This window comes from Ambystoma mexicanum, chromosome 12 (assembly GCF_040938575.1).
Source record: "Ambystoma mexicanum isolate Mex_15411 chromosome 12, UKY_AmexF1_1, whole genome shotgun sequence".
Classification (NCBI taxonomy): domain Eukaryota; kingdom Metazoa; phylum Chordata; class Amphibia; order Caudata; family Ambystomatidae; genus Ambystoma; species Ambystoma mexicanum.
This window is the reverse complement of record NC_090936.1, coordinates 614,439,898-614,459,113: the sequence shown is the minus strand read 5'-3', so window position 1 is coordinate 614,459,113 and position 19,216 is coordinate 614,439,898. Positions and strand designations below refer to the sequence as shown.

Below are 19,216 nucleotides of genomic sequence, written 5' to 3'. Positions count from 1 at the left end.
TTTGTCGGGATCCGGAGCCATTCTGGCATCAGAGAACACGTGTCCGAAGACCCTCACCTTTCATTTATTGATGTGGCACTTCTCCAGGTTTAATGTGACCGCTGCTGCTTGTAGGGCCGTGCAGACTTCCAGCAGTGCACTGTCGTGTTCCTCTTGTGATGCACTGTAGACGAAAATGTCATCACTGTAGTTGAAGGCAGATTTGATGGGGAGGATGACTTGTCAGATAGCCTCCTGAAAAATCTCAGCGGCAGACAAGATACTGAAATTGAGGCATTTTTATTAGAAAAGTCCCTCACACGTGGAGAACCTGGTGATGACTCTGTCTGGACTCGGGGTGCTGTTCCGGCTGATGATACTCCTGATTGAGGTTGAGTTTGGAGAAAGTGGTTGCTTTGTTCAGTTGGTCATGTCCTCGATATTTGGACCCAGATATCGCTCCCGTTGGATGGCGGTGTTAGCCACCCTCATGTTGATGCACAGTCTTATGCGACCCCGTTCCTTGGGGACAATCACTAATGGGGATATCTATAAAGAACGGAGGGGGGTGTCTGTACTTCTGCTCTCTTTATGGTAGAGGAGAGGCAGAGAGGACCCCAGCCAAGATTCACTATTATTGGTACATGGTCGCTTCTCAGGAAGAGATGCAGGCTGGTTCTTATGTACAGTGTAGTCCCCAAGCACCCACAAAGAAATGTCCGCACACTGTACAGTGTATTAGTTAAAACACAGTCTTTATATAATTAATATTCAAGGGTATGTACAATATCACGATAACTCACTTTGTACTCGGTTATCTATAATGGCAAATATACAGTTCAACGTGCTACCCCAATTACTATTAGAGCTCTTTAAAGTGCATCAACTGTACAGGTAAATGTCACACAAATCAGGTCGTAAAGGAAACCAACAATAGATATACGAGAAAAGCAGTTGGTTAGAACAATTGGCAGAATACTGTAACGCTCACCTGGTTCCCCCGGAGGCGCGGGTCTTGATCTGGCGAGGATACTGTCTTCAGTGTTAGGCGCAGGGTTCGTCTTGCTCCCGGACTGGGCCCCCTTCCCACCGACAGTTTAAGCTGAAGAGAGAGATGTCTGCAAGGGTAAACCAAGGTATTAGTGTTTGGAAGGTTCGGAAAGTTCCTAGCCCCTCTCGCCCTTTCTTTCCCCGTGGAACTGGGTTGATATTGCGCTTACCTTATATAGGTAAATGCCGGGCTCTCCATCCTGCGTCTTATGCAAGGGCGCTGGATCCAGTTGCTTCACTGGATGCGAGCTCTGCCTCTTGATAGCAGAGGATTTGCTGAGAGCGAAGACGCCGTTAATGCACGAGCGTGCCTTGCAAGTATTAAAGTTCCTTTTGCTTTGTTTTCTTCTCTTTCAAAAGTCTTAAGTCTGTAAAGTCTATGTCTTTCCCTTTTCAGATGCTGTGACGATGAAGATTATCCTTCTAATGGCACGTAAGTAGAAAGACTGCACTAGCGCTGGAGAATGCTCCGTAATGTCTCTTTAGTCTTTGCAGGTGCTGAGGTGCAGCGCGAACAGATTGAAAGCGAGCATAACACAGGTAAGCAGTCTTGTAACTAAGCGTTACTAACCGATGTATCTTGCCTTGCAGGTGCCGGAATGCAGCGCGAGCTGAGTTGGAACGGGCGTAACACAGGTAAGCAGAACTTGTAGTTGAATATTACTGACCGATGCTTTCTCTCTTTGCAGATGTCGGATGCCGGAAGAGAAAGGCAGAAAAAGGCGCCTTGGATGCTGCTGTTGGATTAGGTAAGTAGATTCACTGCCTTTACTTTAACCTAACCTGTGCCTTTGTTTTGCAGGAGCTGCCGAAGACTGAAGAAGACTGAAGATTGGATTCCAGCAGGTTATTTCGTGTTCACAGGATCTGGAGCTGGAGGTTTCCTGGAGCTGACACGGTGAGCGTCCTGCTGCAGATGCAGAATAACGCGAAGCACGTGAAACCAATCGGGTGTGGTTTAAATAGCCTTCTGTAGTGCTTAGGCGTCTCCTTCCACGGCCCCACCCAGGTAAGAAAAGAGTTCCAGATTTCTAAAAGAGTTCCTGTGTTCTGCTTCCAGGGAGTGGCTCCTGCTCCACCCAGACAGAAAAAGTAGTTCCAGGCAGGGAAGGATCAGGAGACCAGTTAGCTGGTAAGTAAGCAGCATGGTCTGCTACAGGTAGGTCCACCAAGCACTCTTATCCAATATGAGCCCGGCGCTTCCTGTGCCGGGACCAGTCACCATCATGAGCCTGGCGCCACTGGCGCCAGGACAAGGTCCAGAGGGTCCCTATAGGGACTGGCTGGTTCCTGGGATCAGAGTCATGGGCCTGCTTCCAAGGTCGTGGGGCAAGTCCTGACCCCTTGGAAGCAGGGATCATGACAAATACTGGCCCTGCTACCTAGACCCAGTTCTGTGTGGAGATCCCGCCACCTGGGCAACCTGTAGAAAAAGATATATCACAAGCCCAGTCCATATATTGTTCACAAGAGACTTTCCCATAGTTCTGCAACCCCAAACTACCTGGCGTTGTAGTGTTCCTCGTCAGGGAATCGACGGCCCTTCTCGAGTGCCCTCCCTTTAAGGCAGGAGTCACGGGTCGTCGAACGTCTGACGAAGAACAGGGGGAACTACGGTGGTGAAGCAGCAGCTTCTTTCCTAACGGTGCTTGTCGACGGGGAAGTGTAAACGTCCTGCAAGGAAGAGGCGTGTGGGGCATCTCGGTGCAGATAGTTCTGGACTGCAAAGAATTTGAAGAACTGTGGCCCAAGAAGGGCGTCAAGTCGTCGGCGTCTCTGTGGTCTTTGGGTGGCGGGAAACCCACCAGCGGATGTTCCTCGGCGTGTCGACGGCCTGGCCTTCTCCAGCGGGATAAGGCGGGCGGCGGTGCAGACGAGAGCGTCCTTGGATCGAAAGTCCTTAGGCAACAGGAGCACGGCAGCTCCAGTCGGCGACAGCGGTTGCGACGGTGGTGGACAACAGTCAGGGCGCTTCTCTTTGGGATTCCGCAGCAGTCCCCGTCTCCGGTCGGCAGCCTGTCGTAGGTCTGTCTACCAGGGAGCTTCGGCAAAGATCAGCTGGTGCACGATGGTCCCTCGCAGCTCGGGAAGAGGGTGCCTTACTAGGTCCTCTCTGGGTCAGTCCTTGAAGACAAAGCAGCTTTTAGATTGATGAAGAAGGGCAACGGCAATTCTTCTCTTCCAGCAGGGTTTCAAGGTCGAGCTTCAGTTCACTCCAGTTACTCTTCGTAGTTTGGACTTCAGCTGAACACTTCTGAACACGATTCCTAGCAGTGAGAGGTCCCCAGATATACTGTCGATCTCCCATTCATTCTGCAGGGTCACACTTCAGCAGCCAATCACTACGAAGGGCATTCAGCAGTCAGTCAGCCAATCAGGCACACAGTGCATTCAGGCCATTCTTCTCCATCCAGACACTCACAACACAGAATGTGGATTCGGACAAGTACCACACCATTCAACACTACACACTGCATTCATACCACTTTCGGGCAGGGCTGTCTCAATCATTGTGTCAAACACCAGATACCAGACATCCACTACAAGAAGTGCATATTCGTCACACACTACATTCACCCAGGTCCCACCCACAGGCGTACCCACAACATACGGTCGTTGGGAAGGCTCCAGCCAGTCTGGTCGGCACTTCCCCACACTATCATCTATGGAACTTCCACCCAACAGCCAGTCAGAGGGAAGGGACAGAGTCAGGGATTCCTGTGACTTCGGGAAGATCAAGGTAACAGGCGATGGAAGGCAAGAGGCCACAGGGGCCATCTTGTCTCCATCAGGAATCTACCGATTCCACTGACAAGGCCTGGGCATCCCAAAATGGAGGACACTCAGGGCACCTGTCAATTCAGCACAGAGCTGTCACCAGCCCGTACCCTGCTCTGTGGGCCACACACAGGTGCCCAAAAACATACACTAGGGGCACAGGGTTGTACCCCCCAACCATGGGTGCCATAAGGGTATCCTATGGGTCTGTACACCAAACCAAAAGAGGGAACTGCACCGCCAGGAGTCCCACAAGAACTCCTGCGTGGAAAACACGACAGAACACATGGTAAAAAGCAGTAAAGGACAAGGATACGGAGGCCCTGTCCCTCCAATGCATTTCCAGCATCACAATATCCACGGCATGGGGCCTTCAGCTTTCTCAATTATATTGTTCTGCAGGAGTTTATTGAGTTCCTGTGAGACCACTGACTGTGCGGCTGTTGGGGAACGTATTCACGTATTCTGGGTAATCCTGGTCATATCCTTTGCTGGTCGCCTTGGTATTTGTCTGAGGGGTAGAACTGATGTGCAGGTGATGTTCATCATATTTGTCCCTGTACTGTGTGTGAGGGTAGAGCCGGTCATCGCCCTGTCCATATTCATCATCTCGCATGTCATCCATGGCCCTTACGTATCTGCATGGTCCTGCAGAGTATCCTGGGGGGCCACCTTTGGACTTGGGGGAATGGAGCAGGCTTGCTGCCTTGACGCCAAGTTGCCATTGGGCTCGCCCTTGTCGATGGGAATGGCCGTACTTCCCTACAAACAGTCTGACAGTGTCCCTCTTTTCCGCAGTTGGAGCACCGCTGGACACGTCCCGGTGTGTGGCACTGCAAACCCACATCTGTAGCATGACCTGTGGGGTCTAACTGACTTTCGCGCAGGTGTCAGCGGCCGATTGGGCGGTCAAAGAGGGCCTTGTGACCGGTCTCCTGGTGTCTGGGCTTCAATAGCATCCACAACCTCCTGTTTGTCTGATTTCTTGGTTTGCTGGTTCTACATTGAGGACGCCTGGGAGTCAACTCTTTTCATATACCCTTGCAAGCTCCACATTCTCGTCCAGGGGGAGGGGCTTCTTGAGTAGTTGCTTTTGAAATGTGGAGGAAATACATCCTTCAATGATGCACAGTCTGATGGCTGGGTGAGTTGGCAGTGCACAAGATGTTGTCTGAGGCGGGTTACAAACTCATCAATGGTTTCCTGGGCTTGCTGCGTCTCTTTGGTTGGATTATTAGTTTTCTGTTAAGAGATTCCACCATGGTGTCGTACGGGGTTCTCTCACCCTCTGGAATAGTCTTGATGATGGCCTTAATTTCCTTGATGGACAATTGGTGAACCCCTCTGCTAGAGCACGGAATTTCTCTCCCCCCACTGCCTTGACAGAATCAGTAAATTGGTCCACCCATTCTGCCCACCAGCGGGCCTTGTCCTGGTGTGGTGTAAGCGTGAATGGGAGTGGACGCCTGAGAAATGCTGCACTGAGGTGGCAGGCAGGTGAGCCTAGAGGACACCGACATCTTATGCAGCCTGCTCCATGATGCGGTAGACGTGAGGCGATGGAGGATGGGTGCTGCGTGTTGTCAGGGGCCCTCACCTGGTCAGATGTCACGTAGTATTTTATTTACTTCTTTTTAAGCATTGTGTGTGGTGATCATGTGCATGTTGGGGCACCTCCTGGAGCAGGCCAGGAAATGCAGCGTTGTCAAGGGGCCTCTCCTGAGTAGACACCATGTGTGTCTTGAAAACATGGGTGCTGTCAGTGCAAGGGGCCAAAAATGCATGTGTCCATGCACCATGTAGCAGAGCAGGATATGCCTGTTAGTCGGTGGGGCTAACAAAAGGTCTTATGTATCTTATGTATGTATGTGCACCCTCTCTCGCTGATGAGAAGCAGCAGTCTAATTGGAGTTTACCATGCTCTTTCTATAGGCCGCGCTGAGATGATGCGCTTCCTGCTATCAGACCAGGGCTGTCGCTGGACAGATGAGGAAATTTCCTTCGAGAAGTGGGCATCCGGAGAGGTGGACTTCAAGCAGACTGCGGTATGTTACATCTTACGTTGTCACATGATCAAGTCCATCGTCAATGTCTCTGTGCCTATTGGAGGCTCTCCCACCCTCTGCCACTCTCTACGGCGGTCAGCCCTTCTCGCAGGATCACCACCTGCCACTTTGAGAATAAGATCCTGCGGTCTTCCTTATGCTCACCTCCTCCACCAGTGGGTCATAGGGTGTAGAGGCCACTGGACCAGCCTCCTCCACCAGCCCCGCTGTGTCTAAGATTGCTCTCATCAAACCCAAAACCACTGCCGCTCTCATGATGTCTTTGTCTGAGCCGTTTTGAGGCAACACAAATGCAATATATGCTTATATATTCCATTAAAAGCAGTCACTGTCCTCCCTTTTGATTGACCACCGACCCCGCCTACATCCTGCAGCCCCCGCCTCCCCCTGCCTCACAGTTTTAAGACCACTGGTCCAAGGTCACTCTTCGTCTCTCCTCTGCCATATCTTGTCTGTTGGAAGGTTGTTCTTGCTTCCTTTGCCAGCACCAGAGCAGTCTTAAGATATTTAAATTCTGACCTCTTTTGACTGGATTTACACCAGCTTGGAAAACTAACAGTTGTCAAAGGACTAGAGAGGCTTCATATATTTCTTACCACCTCTTCCTCAGAAGCAGTGTGGGTCAACGGCCAGCCTCAGCCACCACCCTTTTGTGTTGAAGGTTCGCTCAAACCACCTTTTTCCTCAAGCCTCTCAGCATCAGTGTTTTTCCCTTTTTTGCGCATTATTGTTGGACTTGAGCAAGAATTCCGGGCCCACGCTTTTTTCCACTTCCAGAATCCTGTGTGTTTTTTTGCAATTGATCAAACGTGTCTATTTCGCCTGAGCACATAATGAAGGGTGATGAGCACTGTAGGTTAGTCTGGCCTCTGTTCGAGTGCAACATACTACATTCCCGACCCGAAATGGCGGGCTCTGTATGGCGAAAGGGTGCACACCGATATCCAGGTTTCCTTTGCAAGATGCAGGTAGATTGCACTGCAAGTAAATTATTGTTTATTACGGTAGCAGCAAACAAATCATACCACAAACATTGGATTCAATATTAAGCTCTGAATTCAACTGATACCTCTCTGAATAGTTTGGGTCATGGGTGGCCTTGCTCAATGCACCAGAGGTACTTTCTCAGCCCAAGGCATTGAGAATGGGACTCCAAAGGACAGGAACCCTGTTTGATAGCACAGCAACATGGGTGAACCCATCAGAAAGAAACATCAGCTGTTGGAGCCACAGCCAAGGGTATATGCCCTGACTGATTCATGGCACACTACTATGCCTGGGTGAATGCATTAGGCCGAACCCCAACACACCCGAACAATTCAGGTGATTTGGGTTTGGACAGACTTTTAAGGGGTTTGGCTGACGGATTTAGGTTATGCTTATGATAATTCATGCTGATGAACTGTTGCTGCAAACATTGGGTTAAAGAGGTAGGACGTTTTCCTTGCAGCACATGTTCAAAGCAAATAAAGTATAAAGTTATTGGACTAGGTCAGAAGTGCTGAACTTTTTCTGCTAGGAATGATCCCAAAGAAAGCAAATGTTGAAATGACTAATCATTTGCACCTGGCTGTTTCTTTAATCCAGAAACCACAATTAACTCCGTGTTTGTAACTCACAAAACATAGGTTTTTTTTTTAAACACTTAGGGCCAAATTCATAAAAGGTAATGCAAACAAAAAGTGGTCAGAGGGTACGTTTTTATTTGCATTACTTTGAGAACTCTGCAGGCCACCTTATTCACAAAGGTGGCTTGCACATTTCCAAGGGACTATGCGGCCATAGAAATGGTGCACTGGCGAGCCCCACTGCATACATTAGTGTCAGGAACATGTATGGCGCAGACTGCTCCCATAGGCCTCTTACTGTTGATATACGTTATGTGTTTTTTCCAAGTACAGAGCACATAACATTTCAATCGTACCTCACTAAATGGTATTGCTTTGAGGAATATCAGTGTCTACATCAGGAATGCTAGACATGTGACTGACTCTGTCACAGCCCTACTGATTTTTTTTTGAGGTCATTGACCTGCAGCCGTGGACTCTCCCTGTTAATAAACAAATGAGCTCAGTAGTCCTCATGGAAGTGTGCTCTAGTACCTTGATGCATCTTTTGTGCTAGATGGAATTATAATGACAAATCTCAGACCAAATAATCAGACAGACTCAAAGAATATGGCAAATAAAGCGAGTGTCAACTGGCAGACATCGGATTGATGCTTGCACACTCACAACCAAATTTGATTGCATGGAGGTCTTAAAACCTAATGTGTGTCATCTATCATGTCATTCTACGTGGCAACATACAAAACCTATCAAGGGAAGGGATTGGTGAAGGGAACATAATCTACTTATAGAACATATAAGGATTCTTGCATTATTGGCTACCCCTTATCTGTAGGGCACGCCTTGAACAACCTCTAAATACGTATAGTACTGATTATAGTGGAAATAACAACAGTGGATTGGCTTCTGCAACATTGTATGTTCGGTTATCCCCCAACCCCACTGATTGGTTGGCATACTATCCCAGCCCTGGACTTTGGGATCCTTAGCAGTAGGTACATGAAATAAACCTAGGTGTTTGAATTCCAACAGACTACTCCCCAGTTTTCCAATTTGTCCATTATCCCTCATCTGTAGGCTATCAGCCAAAGTCTTATGTTTGTAGTTGACCGTGTGCCTGCTCACTGTCCGTGAACATTCAAGGAAGTGTGAGCACACCACTTTCTTAGCTTAAGGCTCTAATGAATAGCCTTTGCTTTTTACTTCTTAGTCCCATGTGAAGAGACCACAGATTTGTCAATTTCATCCTTCAATTACGGCTATTTGATTCAATTTATGCACATTGTTGTTGCTCCTTTTGGCCTCTAGAGACTTGCCCATTCTATCTCATATGACGTTTGTACACTTTTAATACAACATTTTGGCTCTCATCTTCTTCCATCTTTGAAGAATGTCCCACATTCAGAACTTGTCCATGTACTCCCTTTGTGCTCTGTGTTTATCCTTTAAAAATAGCATTGTTAATTTGTGTTACATCTCTCCAGACGGGTTCTCCTGTTTCACTTTTACGTGCACCCATTCACGCGGTTTTCCTCGAAAAAGGCACTCGCAACATGGAGGAGCCGGGAACTGTCTGCAGTGCTCCAGTGTCTCTCGCTTCTCATTCCGAGCGGGTAGCCACGCCCCCGACTTCCGGGATCGCATATCTGGATACTCGGACTTCAGATCGACGCGTTGCTTCTCTACTCAGAGTCGCGCTGCGCTCTATAAGTCCGCTTACCTTCCTCCTTTGAGATCATTACTTAAACTGAATCCGTTAGGCTTTCTTTCTTCAAATCCCTTGGAATTACTTCTTATGTTTCTTTTGATCTGTGATATTAGATTCCTCTGATCACGGTCAGGTTCTGTGAGACTAAAGGAAACTGCATTCAACAATCAGTCTTTCTCCCAGACTTTTCCGGTGTGTTGTCCTACGTAGATAGAGAGTCACTCTTTCTTACGCGATCTTTTCCAGCATGCGTTTATTTACTATTATTGTTCTTTCATCAAGCTTTAGGATCCAGCCATAGGAATTCTCTGCAGTCTCCCGCTCCAAGCCTCCTAATCTGTTATCCTCCTTCTTGTCAGCAATATATTGGTAAGGCTTTCATTCCCTTGCCTCACTGACGCCCTTTTGTATTTTGACTGTGTTTAAATACATTGGGGCATAATCCTTTTCACCCTATGCTCCATTAGGTCCTTTACACAATCAATCTGCTGTTACCATTGGATTGGTTTATATAGATCAAGAGACAATCCCTCTCGTCAGGGTAAGCCTTTCCTTCTAACCTCCGATTTTCAACATCTTTAAGATACCCTCTTACTCATACTTAATTCATACTTTACTCTGTCTATATTAGAATTCTTCACGAGAGGATTTCGGTCTGCACTAAAGTTCCCGCGTAAACCACCACAGCTGCCTGCAGGAGTCCACGCACCCCAGCAGCTCACCTCAGGTTTTTTTCCCCTTTTGGGGTTTTCCCTGGAGACTCCACTTCTGCCTAGCCTTTTTCAGCTGAGTGGTGGAGGAGTTTCTAGGTGAGACTCTCTTTCTCCTTCTACAGACTACTGAATCATTGAAGACCTGCATAGAGGTAGGTGTCATTTATAAATGCAGAGAGACGTATTGAAAGTGCATTATAACCATAAAGATATAACAGTAAGCAACGCCCAATCGGCCTGGTTTTGACAGTCCTCGCCATTTGTAAAAGTCTTTACATTCTATTATGGATCAACAGATTCAGCAGCTTATAGCTGGCGTTCAATCTTTGACCTCAGAGTTACAGAGCCTTAAACAAGAGAATCCCAATTTACGGCAAGCACAGCAACAGACTCAACAACAAGCTGCCCAGTTGGCTGCTCAACAAGCAACAGCCAGCAGGGTTCCACATTGCTCTGAGGTTCCTCCAGGACCCTTACCTGGGGGTCAATTCGATGGCAATCCCCATAAGATAAAGGAGTTTTTGGATGCTTGTGCAGTGCAATTCTCTTTTAAGGCCGCCTTCTTTCATACTGATCGCGACAGAGTGGGTTACATGATCTCACAGATGGTGGGACCTGCTCTGTTCTGGGCAACTCCATTTCTCATGACAAGAAATGCTATACTGGATTCCCACACTGGGTTTTGTAATAGTGTTAGGTCGATGTTCGGAAGGCAGGAAATACGGATAGCGGCCCAGGAACATCTACTAGACCTTAAACAAGGTAGTCAAGACATCTTAACCTATATCACTAGGTTCAAACAGATTGCCAGTGAATCCACTTGGTCAGACGCTGCACAAGTAACTCTATTCTGAAGAGGCTTGTCTGAGGAAATAAAGGATGACATTTCTAGGGTTCCACGTCCCACCTCCTTAGCAGAATTTATAGTACTAGTCATGCAGATTGACTATAGGATGAAGGAAAGGAGTATTGAAAGACACAAGGGGAAACTCACCACTCCTACGTTCGCTACTTCTCCAGCCACACACAGAGGAAACACTACTGAGGAACCCATGCAACTGGGATCAACAAACAGAGGTCCTTTATCTCCTGAAGAAAGAACACGCAGAAGGACTCAAGGATTGTGCATGTATTGTGGCGCAAATACCCATACTGTCCAGGAGTGTCCCATCACTCCCTCTAGACGGCCGGGAAACGCCAACGCCCGGACGTAGGAGGAACCGCGGTCCGGGATCCTGATGTATCTTTAGGTTCCTCTCCAAACATACATATTTCACAAGGAAACCATCATTCACACACTCCGATGTTGGTTTTACACATCACTCTAAAGTTTGGTAATCAGAAATTTTCAGAGGTTTCGGCTTTAGTAGACAGTGGGAAAGCAGGAAACTTCATTGATGAATTATGGGCTAAACAGAATCACATACCTCAGTTCTCCAAGGGTGAGGTCATCCCCGTGGAGAGTGTGGACGGTAGTCTTCTGATTTCTGGTCCAATTGTTAACCAAGTGGATGGGGTGTAGAGATGCACACCATTAGATTTAAGAAATTTAAGATTTAAGTTTTAAGGTCAATTTGATTGGTAAATTAATTACAAACAACTTTAGGTGCTCCCAGAGAGTAAAGTGCTACCTTTACTTGAAAATACTGAAGCTGGGAAGATTCACTGCAAAAACACGGTGAATGAACTGAGGCACAGCAATAGGCAATCGGTATTGCAAAAATTTAGTTTTATGTAAGGAAACCTTAATGAGCATATTTAAATCAAAAATAATTCAAATAATAAGCAGTTGTGTAAAGTACACAGTACATTATTTCTTTTTATATCTTTTTATATAGATAACATGTATTGGTATTTCAGCATACACTAATTCTTTAGTTAGTACAAATTCTGGTAAACTGTAAACAAAAAAACTTAAAGTGCTTTGTATTTCAACAGCAACTTCATAAACATAGTAACCATCTCATGACAAAATTCAAAAGAAATATCCAAAAATCAAATCAAGTCCCAATATATGAGTAGACTTCAATTGTATGTTATTGGTATTACAAATGTCTTCTCTTCTTAACTACGCGTTTCGGGCGGTAAACGCCCTTCTTCAGGTTATCTATATTGGGTGAAGGCTCTCTAACTTCCTCCTGCAAATAATTACAAAAATATTTCAATGGGATATACAATTATTACATACTTAAGTAATGAGTACTAAATTCCTTAACAGCATAAAAGGGCACTAACCTGAATGGTGGACCTGGAGTTAAGTCCAAATATTTACATTCATGTAAGCTGTAAATTAGCTGAAAGACATATGTACATATGTATTATTCAGAAACGAAGGGGAGTAAAATGTGGCTCAGGGGGAGCAGGCGCCATGGTTATAGCGCTGGGTCCCCCTGTAGCCACAGACAATTAAGTCAAACAGTGTAAATGTACCTACTGAAAACAGTCTAAATCTTACCTAAAAGTTAATTACAGCCAGAGTCAATCTGCTTAAGTCGGAAGTGAAAATTTGGAGGATTCTCGGAGTGCCGGATCAAGTTCGGATACCGGACCTGTAACATATATTATATGCTAAGTTTCGGGCTTCACTAACATATTTCGATATATGTAAAATTAAGGAGAGACAGCCTACCTGTCTCGAGGGCAGCATTCAGTATATCATCTATCCTGATGCGAGTCACCACACAATCGCTCAATTTACTCGTGTATATAGGTAACGGGAAAATTCTCTGCTGCAAAACCAAAACAGAGTATGCACTATGTAAATACTGGATATATGAGCATTAACTTAAAGAGATTATTTACAGACTCATTAACAGGAGGATACCTTAAACGTATGAGTCCACTCAGAATCCTATTCTCTGCACAATCCAATATCAATTTGCCACCGCCGTCTCAAGTAAGGAAACGCGGGTTCTATAGTGATATTTCTGCTTAAATGTCCTTTTACTATTTCTATGACTGCTCAAGCACGAGCGCCATCTTAGAATGGGTCAGGACGCTGGTTCGATAGTAATGTATCTACCTTGAAAGTCCCTCTATTGTTTTTATGACTATTAAACGCGAGCGCCATCTCAGAATGGAACAAGATGCTAGATGCTATGTGTGTATTCTATCTGGTCTATTTGTGCTCTTAATAAAACATTGTAATGATAAAAGTAGTTCTAAGTGTAACTTATGTTTTGTTGTAAGAGTTCGACATCAATACAACAGAGGAACACACATAGTATTGCAAATGATAACAAAGGTGACTGTTTAGCAATGCCCCATATCTCAACTCAAAATCACTTAACAAATGCATAGTGTATATAATTCACTAAATATGAGTCCATCGTTCCAAGAAGGCACAACGATGTACTGTACCTGTTATGTTAGCTTCAAAAATCAAGAATCTAAATCACTTATACCACTACTCTAAACAGAATAGTATTTTCACTTCAATTCCCACTTAAAATATCACAAAAAACAGTTCAAATCCCAATCAATATTCATTCCACGGGGATACATAGTGTCCAGTTTCTCGATCCAAAAGATCTCTCTTTGTTGTAATAGTTTCATCAAATTACCACCCCTCCTGGGGAGTTTAACTGACTCCAAAATCACAAATTTCATCTGGGCAATGGTATGTCTTTCTGTCATAAAGTGTTGTGCTACCGGTGATTTAGTAGAACAATTCCTTATGTTTGACTTGTGTTCTCCCCATCTCACTTTAGCTTTTCTACTGGTGAGTCCAACGTAATATATGCCACAAGGGCATTTAATTCCATATATTACATTTTTCGTATCACAGGTAGATGTGTGAAATAATGAGATGTTTTTTCCATTGTGAGGATGACAGATAGAATTTCCCCTCAGTACATTATTGCAGCAATTGCAATTGTTGCATGTTAGTGTACCCCTGTATGTTTGTTCCACTTTGATTTTTTGCGAAAAATCCGATTTGATTAAGTGGTCTTTCAACGATTTACTCTTGCTGTAAGCAAAAAGTGGCGGGGTAGGGAATAGTTTTTCAAGTGTTGGATCTAGTAATAATACATTCCAGTTATTCTTAATGATATTTTTTATTTTTCCACTTTGATGGGAGTAAGTAGTGACATACACTAACTCGTCTTCTTTTGATTTTATTTTAGGCTCAAGGGCCATTGTTCTTGGAATATCTCTCACTGTCGAGTAGTGTTCAGAGAGAACTGCCTCACTGTACCCTCTTTTGATGAATTTGTTTTTTAATTCCACAGATTTTCTCTCAAAGTCTTCTTCATCAGAAATAATACGCCTATAGCGTAAAAATTGGCTCAACGGTATACTTGTGATAGTTTTCCTAGGATGGAAACTTGTGGCCAAAAGTAAGCTGTTCCTGTCTGTTTCCTTAGTATAGATTGTTGTAGCCAGTTTGTCGATTTTCCAATATACTTTAACATCCAAAAAATCAATGCAAGTTTTACTGGTCTTGTGGGTAAACTTGATTCTTGGCGCAAGTTCGTTCATGTAATCAAAAAATTCATGGATTTCATCTTCAGTCCCGTGCCAAATTCCAAAGAGGTCATCAATAAACCTTGTAAAGAATTTCAATTTGTTGTTCCATCTTGGATTATTGATCACTCCTGTTTCTTCCAAATAAGCCATGTATATGTTGGCATAACTCGGTGCCATGGCTGCACCCATTGAAGTTCCAGATATTTGAATGAAGTATCGCTTTTCAAAAGAGAAAAAATTGTTTTCAAGTACAATACTCAGTAATTTTAGAATGAATAAAGGATCACTCTTCACCTGTTCTCCACTTATTAGTAATTTCCATTCCATTGCCTCCAGTCCTCCTTGATGTGTGATGTTAGTATATAAGCTTGTAACATCCATTGTGAACAATAGATCTGTTTCTGGATTAAATGTGACAGTTTCAAGTTTTCTTAGAAAATCATTTGTGTCTTGAATGTAGGTACTGCTAGTCCGAGTCAGTGGCTGGATTACCTGGTCAATAAATTGTGCTATTGGTTCAAGTAAGCTATTACTAGCTGCAATTATTGGCCGTCCAGGTGGGTTAAGAAGGTTCTTATGAATTTTCGGCAATATATAGATCACTGGCATTATTGGATATAGATTGTTCAAGAATCGTTTAGTTTTTTCAGTGATTATCTTTGATTCCATAGCTTCGTCTATAGTTCTGTTAATTATAGTTCTGATTCTTTCTGTTGGATCTTCAAAGATCTCTAGGTACGTATCTTGATCTTCCAATTGACATATTACTTCCATCTTGTATTTCTCTGTATCCATAATGACAAGAGCTCCTCCTTTGTCAGCAGGTTTGAGTATAATATCTGGATTTTGCCAAAGTCGTTCTAATGCCTGTTTTTCTCTGTGGGTCAGATTCCCTTTCCTTCTACTTTGAAATTTAAGTTTTTTCAGATCCTTTAGTACCAATTTCTGAAATGACTCAAGTGTTGCATTCTGAGTAGGAGGTGTAAATGTGCTTTTAGGTTTCATTTCTAGGTATTTAGATGGTCGAATAATCTCTGGAATGTCCGTAACATCAAAAAACAATTTCAATTTCATTTTGCGCATTAGTTTGAAAAAGGCTATTTTTTCTTTCAGCAAAGTAGTATTATAATGAGGTACAAATGAAATGCCCTTCTGTAATGTTTCACATTCGAAATTAGAAAGTCTATATTTCGAAATATTCACCACTAAGTTTTCTTTACTGGGTAATTCACTCTTCTGGTTGGGTTTTTTCTTTTTCCCTCTTCGTGTCTTATTCTGTCTAAAAAAGAGTACGTGGCAGGTGTAATTTCAACGGAAGATTTTGAAGTACTTGGGGTTTGACTTGATCCTCTTGTTTCACTTCTAGTGTCTCTTGTTTCTTCTGGTTCGACTTCAATTGGTACTTCGGTGTTATCTGTTTCCGCACTGGAAGCGTCTGATGATGTCGGTGCTGACCCTGAATTTGTTGGTTTTTTATTTCTATTCCAGGCTGGTCGAGGGATCCTTTGATTGTCTTTGTCTTGGTAGTAAGATTTCCAAGTGTAGACTATATCTAATTTATAGTCTAATGTATCTCTTCTGAATTTTCTAATTTTTTTGGATTCAATTTCTTTTTTGTATGTATCGAGTTTGTTATCTATTTCTCCCAATAAGGCTGTTAACTCATCCTTTGTCATAAAGGTGCCCAGGGCTTTTTTAGTGTTCTCTAAGTCAACTTCAATATTTGTAAGAGATTTAGATAGTTCTTCAATTGTTAAGATGATAAGATCCAATGAACACTTATTTAGTATATGTCTCCACCGTTTAACAAATTCAGGATTCTCTTTGCAAAGAGTTGGTTCCAAGTCTATTCTAAGTCCTCGTGGAATGCGTTGGGATTTGTAATATTGAGACAACGTAGTTGCATGAAGTCTTTGACTGATTTCGCGTCTGATTAATCGCTCCAATTGATATACTAACTCCTCAGGTTTGGCCGATGCTCCTAATTCTAATTCCGTATGTTTGATTAATTTCAAAATCTTTGCAGCTTCTTCTTCAGAAAACGCCAATGTCTCAGCCTTATTGGTGGTTAACGAACCAATTTTTGAGAATGACATTACTAAATGCAAGTTCGGGTGCAATCTCTAAAGTGGGTGTAGCAACAAGAGATATGACAAGTGGATGGGGTGTAGAGATGCACACCATTAGATTTAAGAAATTTAAGATTTAAGTTTTAAGGTCAATTTGATTGGTAAATTAATTACAAACAACTTTAGGTGCTCCCAGAGAGTAAAGTGCTACCTTTACTTGAAAATACTGAAGCTGGGAAGATTCACTGCAAAAACACGGTGAATGAACTGAGGCACAGCAATAGGCAATCGGTATTGCAAAAATTTAGTTTTATGTAAGGAAACCTTAATGAGCATATTTAAATCAAAAATAATTCAAATAATAAGCAGTTGTGTAAAGTACACAGTACATTATTTCTTTTTATATCTTTTTATATAGATAACATGTATTGGTATTTCAGCATACACTAATTCTTTAGTTAGTACAAATTCTGGTAAACTGTAAACAAAAAAACTTAAAGTGCTTTGTATTTCAACAGCAACTTCATAAACATAGTAACCATCTCATGACAAAATTCAAAAGAAATATCCAAAAATCAAATCAAGTCCCAATATATGAGTAGACTTCAATTGTATGTTATTGGTATTACAAATGTCTTCTCTTCTTAACTACGCGTTTCGGGCGGTAAACGCCCTTCTTCAGGTTATCTATATTGGGTGAAGGCTCTCTAACTTCCTCCTGCAAATAATTACAAAAATATTTCAATGGGATATACAATTATTACATACTTAAGTAATGAGTACTAAATTCCTTAACAGCATAAAAGGGCACTAACCTGAATGGTGGACCTGGAGTTAAGTCCAAATATTTACATTCATGTAAGCTGTAAATTAGCTGAAAGACATATGTACATATGTATTATTCAGAAACGAAGGGGAGTAAAATGTGGCTCAGGGGGAGCAGGCGCCATGGTTATAGCGCTGGGTCCCCCTGTAGCCACAGACAATTAAGTCAAACAGTGTAAATGTACCTACTGAAAACAGTCTAAATCTTACCTAAAAGTTAATTACAGCCAGAGTCAATCTGCTTAAGTCGGAAGTGAAAATTTGGAGGATTCTCGGAGTGCCGGATCAAGTTCGGATACCGGACCTGTAACATATATTATATGCTAAGTTTCGGGCTTCACTAACATATTTCGATATATGTAAAATTAAGGAGAGACAGCCTACCTGTCTCGAGGGCAGCATTCAGTATATCATCTATCCTGATGCGAGTCACCACACAATCGCTCAATTTACTCGTGTATATAGGTAACGGGAAAATTCTCTGCTGCAAAACCAAAACAGAGTATGCACTATGTAAATACTGGATATATGAGCATTAACTTAAAGAGATTATTTACAGACTCATTAACAGGAGGATACCTTAAACGTATGAGTCCACTCAGAATCCTATTCTCTGCACAATCCAATATCCATTTGCCACCGCCGTCTCAAGTAAGGAAACGCGGGTTCTATAGTGATATTTCTGCTTAAATGTCCTTTTACTATTTCTATGACTGCTCAAGCACGAGCGCCATCTTAGAATGGGTCAGGACGCTGGTTCGATAGTAATGTATCTACCTTGAAAGTCCCTCTATTGTTTTTATGACTATTAAACGCGAGCGCCATCTCAGAATGGAACAAGATGCTAGATGCTATGTGTGTATTCTATCTGGTCTATTTGTGCTCTTAATAAAACATTGTAATGATAAAAGTAGTTCTAAGTGTAACTTATGTTTTGTTGTAAGAGTTCGACATCAATACAACAGAGGAACACACATAGTATTGCAAATGATAACAAAGGTGACTGTTTAGCAATGCCCCATATCTCAACTCAAAATCACTTAACAAATGCATAGTGTATATAATTCACTAAATATGAGTCCATCGTTCCAAGAAGGCACAACGATGTACTGTACCTGTTATGTTAGCTTCAAAAATCAAGAATCTAAATCACTTATACCACTACTCTAAACAGAATAGTATTTTCACTTCAATTCCCACTTAAAATATCACAAAAAACAGTTCAAATCCCAATCAATATTCATTCCACGGGGATACATAGTGTCCAGTTTCTCGATCCAAAAGATCTCTCTTTGTTGTAATAGTTTCATCAAATTACCACCCCTCCTGGGGAGTTTAACTGACTCCAAAATCACAAATTTCATCTGGGCAATGGTATGTCTTTCTGTCATAAAGTGTTGTGCTACCGGTGATTTAGTAGAACAATTCCTTATGTTTGACTTGTGTTCTCCCCATCTCACTTTAGCTTTTCTACTGGTGAGTCCAACGTAATATATGCCACAAGGGCATTTAATTCCATATATTACATTTTTCGTATCACAGGTAGATGTGTGAAATAATGAGATGTTTTTTCCATTGTGAGGATGACAGATAGAATTTCCCCTCAGTACATTATTGCAGCAATTGCAATTGTTGCATGTTAGTGTACCCCTGTATGTTTGTTCCACTTTGATTTTTTGCGAAAAATCCGATTTGATTAAGTGGTCTTTCAACGATTTACTCTTGCTGTAAGCAAAAAGTGGCGGGGTAGGGAATAGTTTTTCAAGTGTTGGATCTAGTAATAATACATTCCAGTTATTCTTAATGATATTTTTTATTTTTCCACTTTGATGGGAGTAAGTAGTGACATACACTAACTCGTCTTCTTTTGATTTTATTTTAGGCTCAAGGGCCATTGTTCTTGGAATATCTCTCACTGTCGAGTAGTGTTCAGAGAGAACTGCCTCACTGTACCCTCTTTTGATGAATTTGTTTTTTAATTCCACAGATT

At 42.9% G+C, this 19,216-nt stretch overlaps 1 protein-coding gene across 1 annotated transcript in view; it reads left to right on the top strand.

The window, feature by feature from the left end:
* Positions 1-19,216, top strand: part of LOC138513902 (glutathione S-transferase P 1-like) — a 151,150-nt gene that overhangs the window by 43,592 nt on the left and 88,342 nt on the right. Inside the window, exon 3 of the mRNA XM_069629042.1 lies at positions 5,740-5,852. Within this exon, the coding sequence (XP_069485143.1) occupies positions 5,740-5,852 (113 nt within the window). The remainder of the gene's footprint in view (positions 1-5,739; positions 5,853-19,216) is intronic.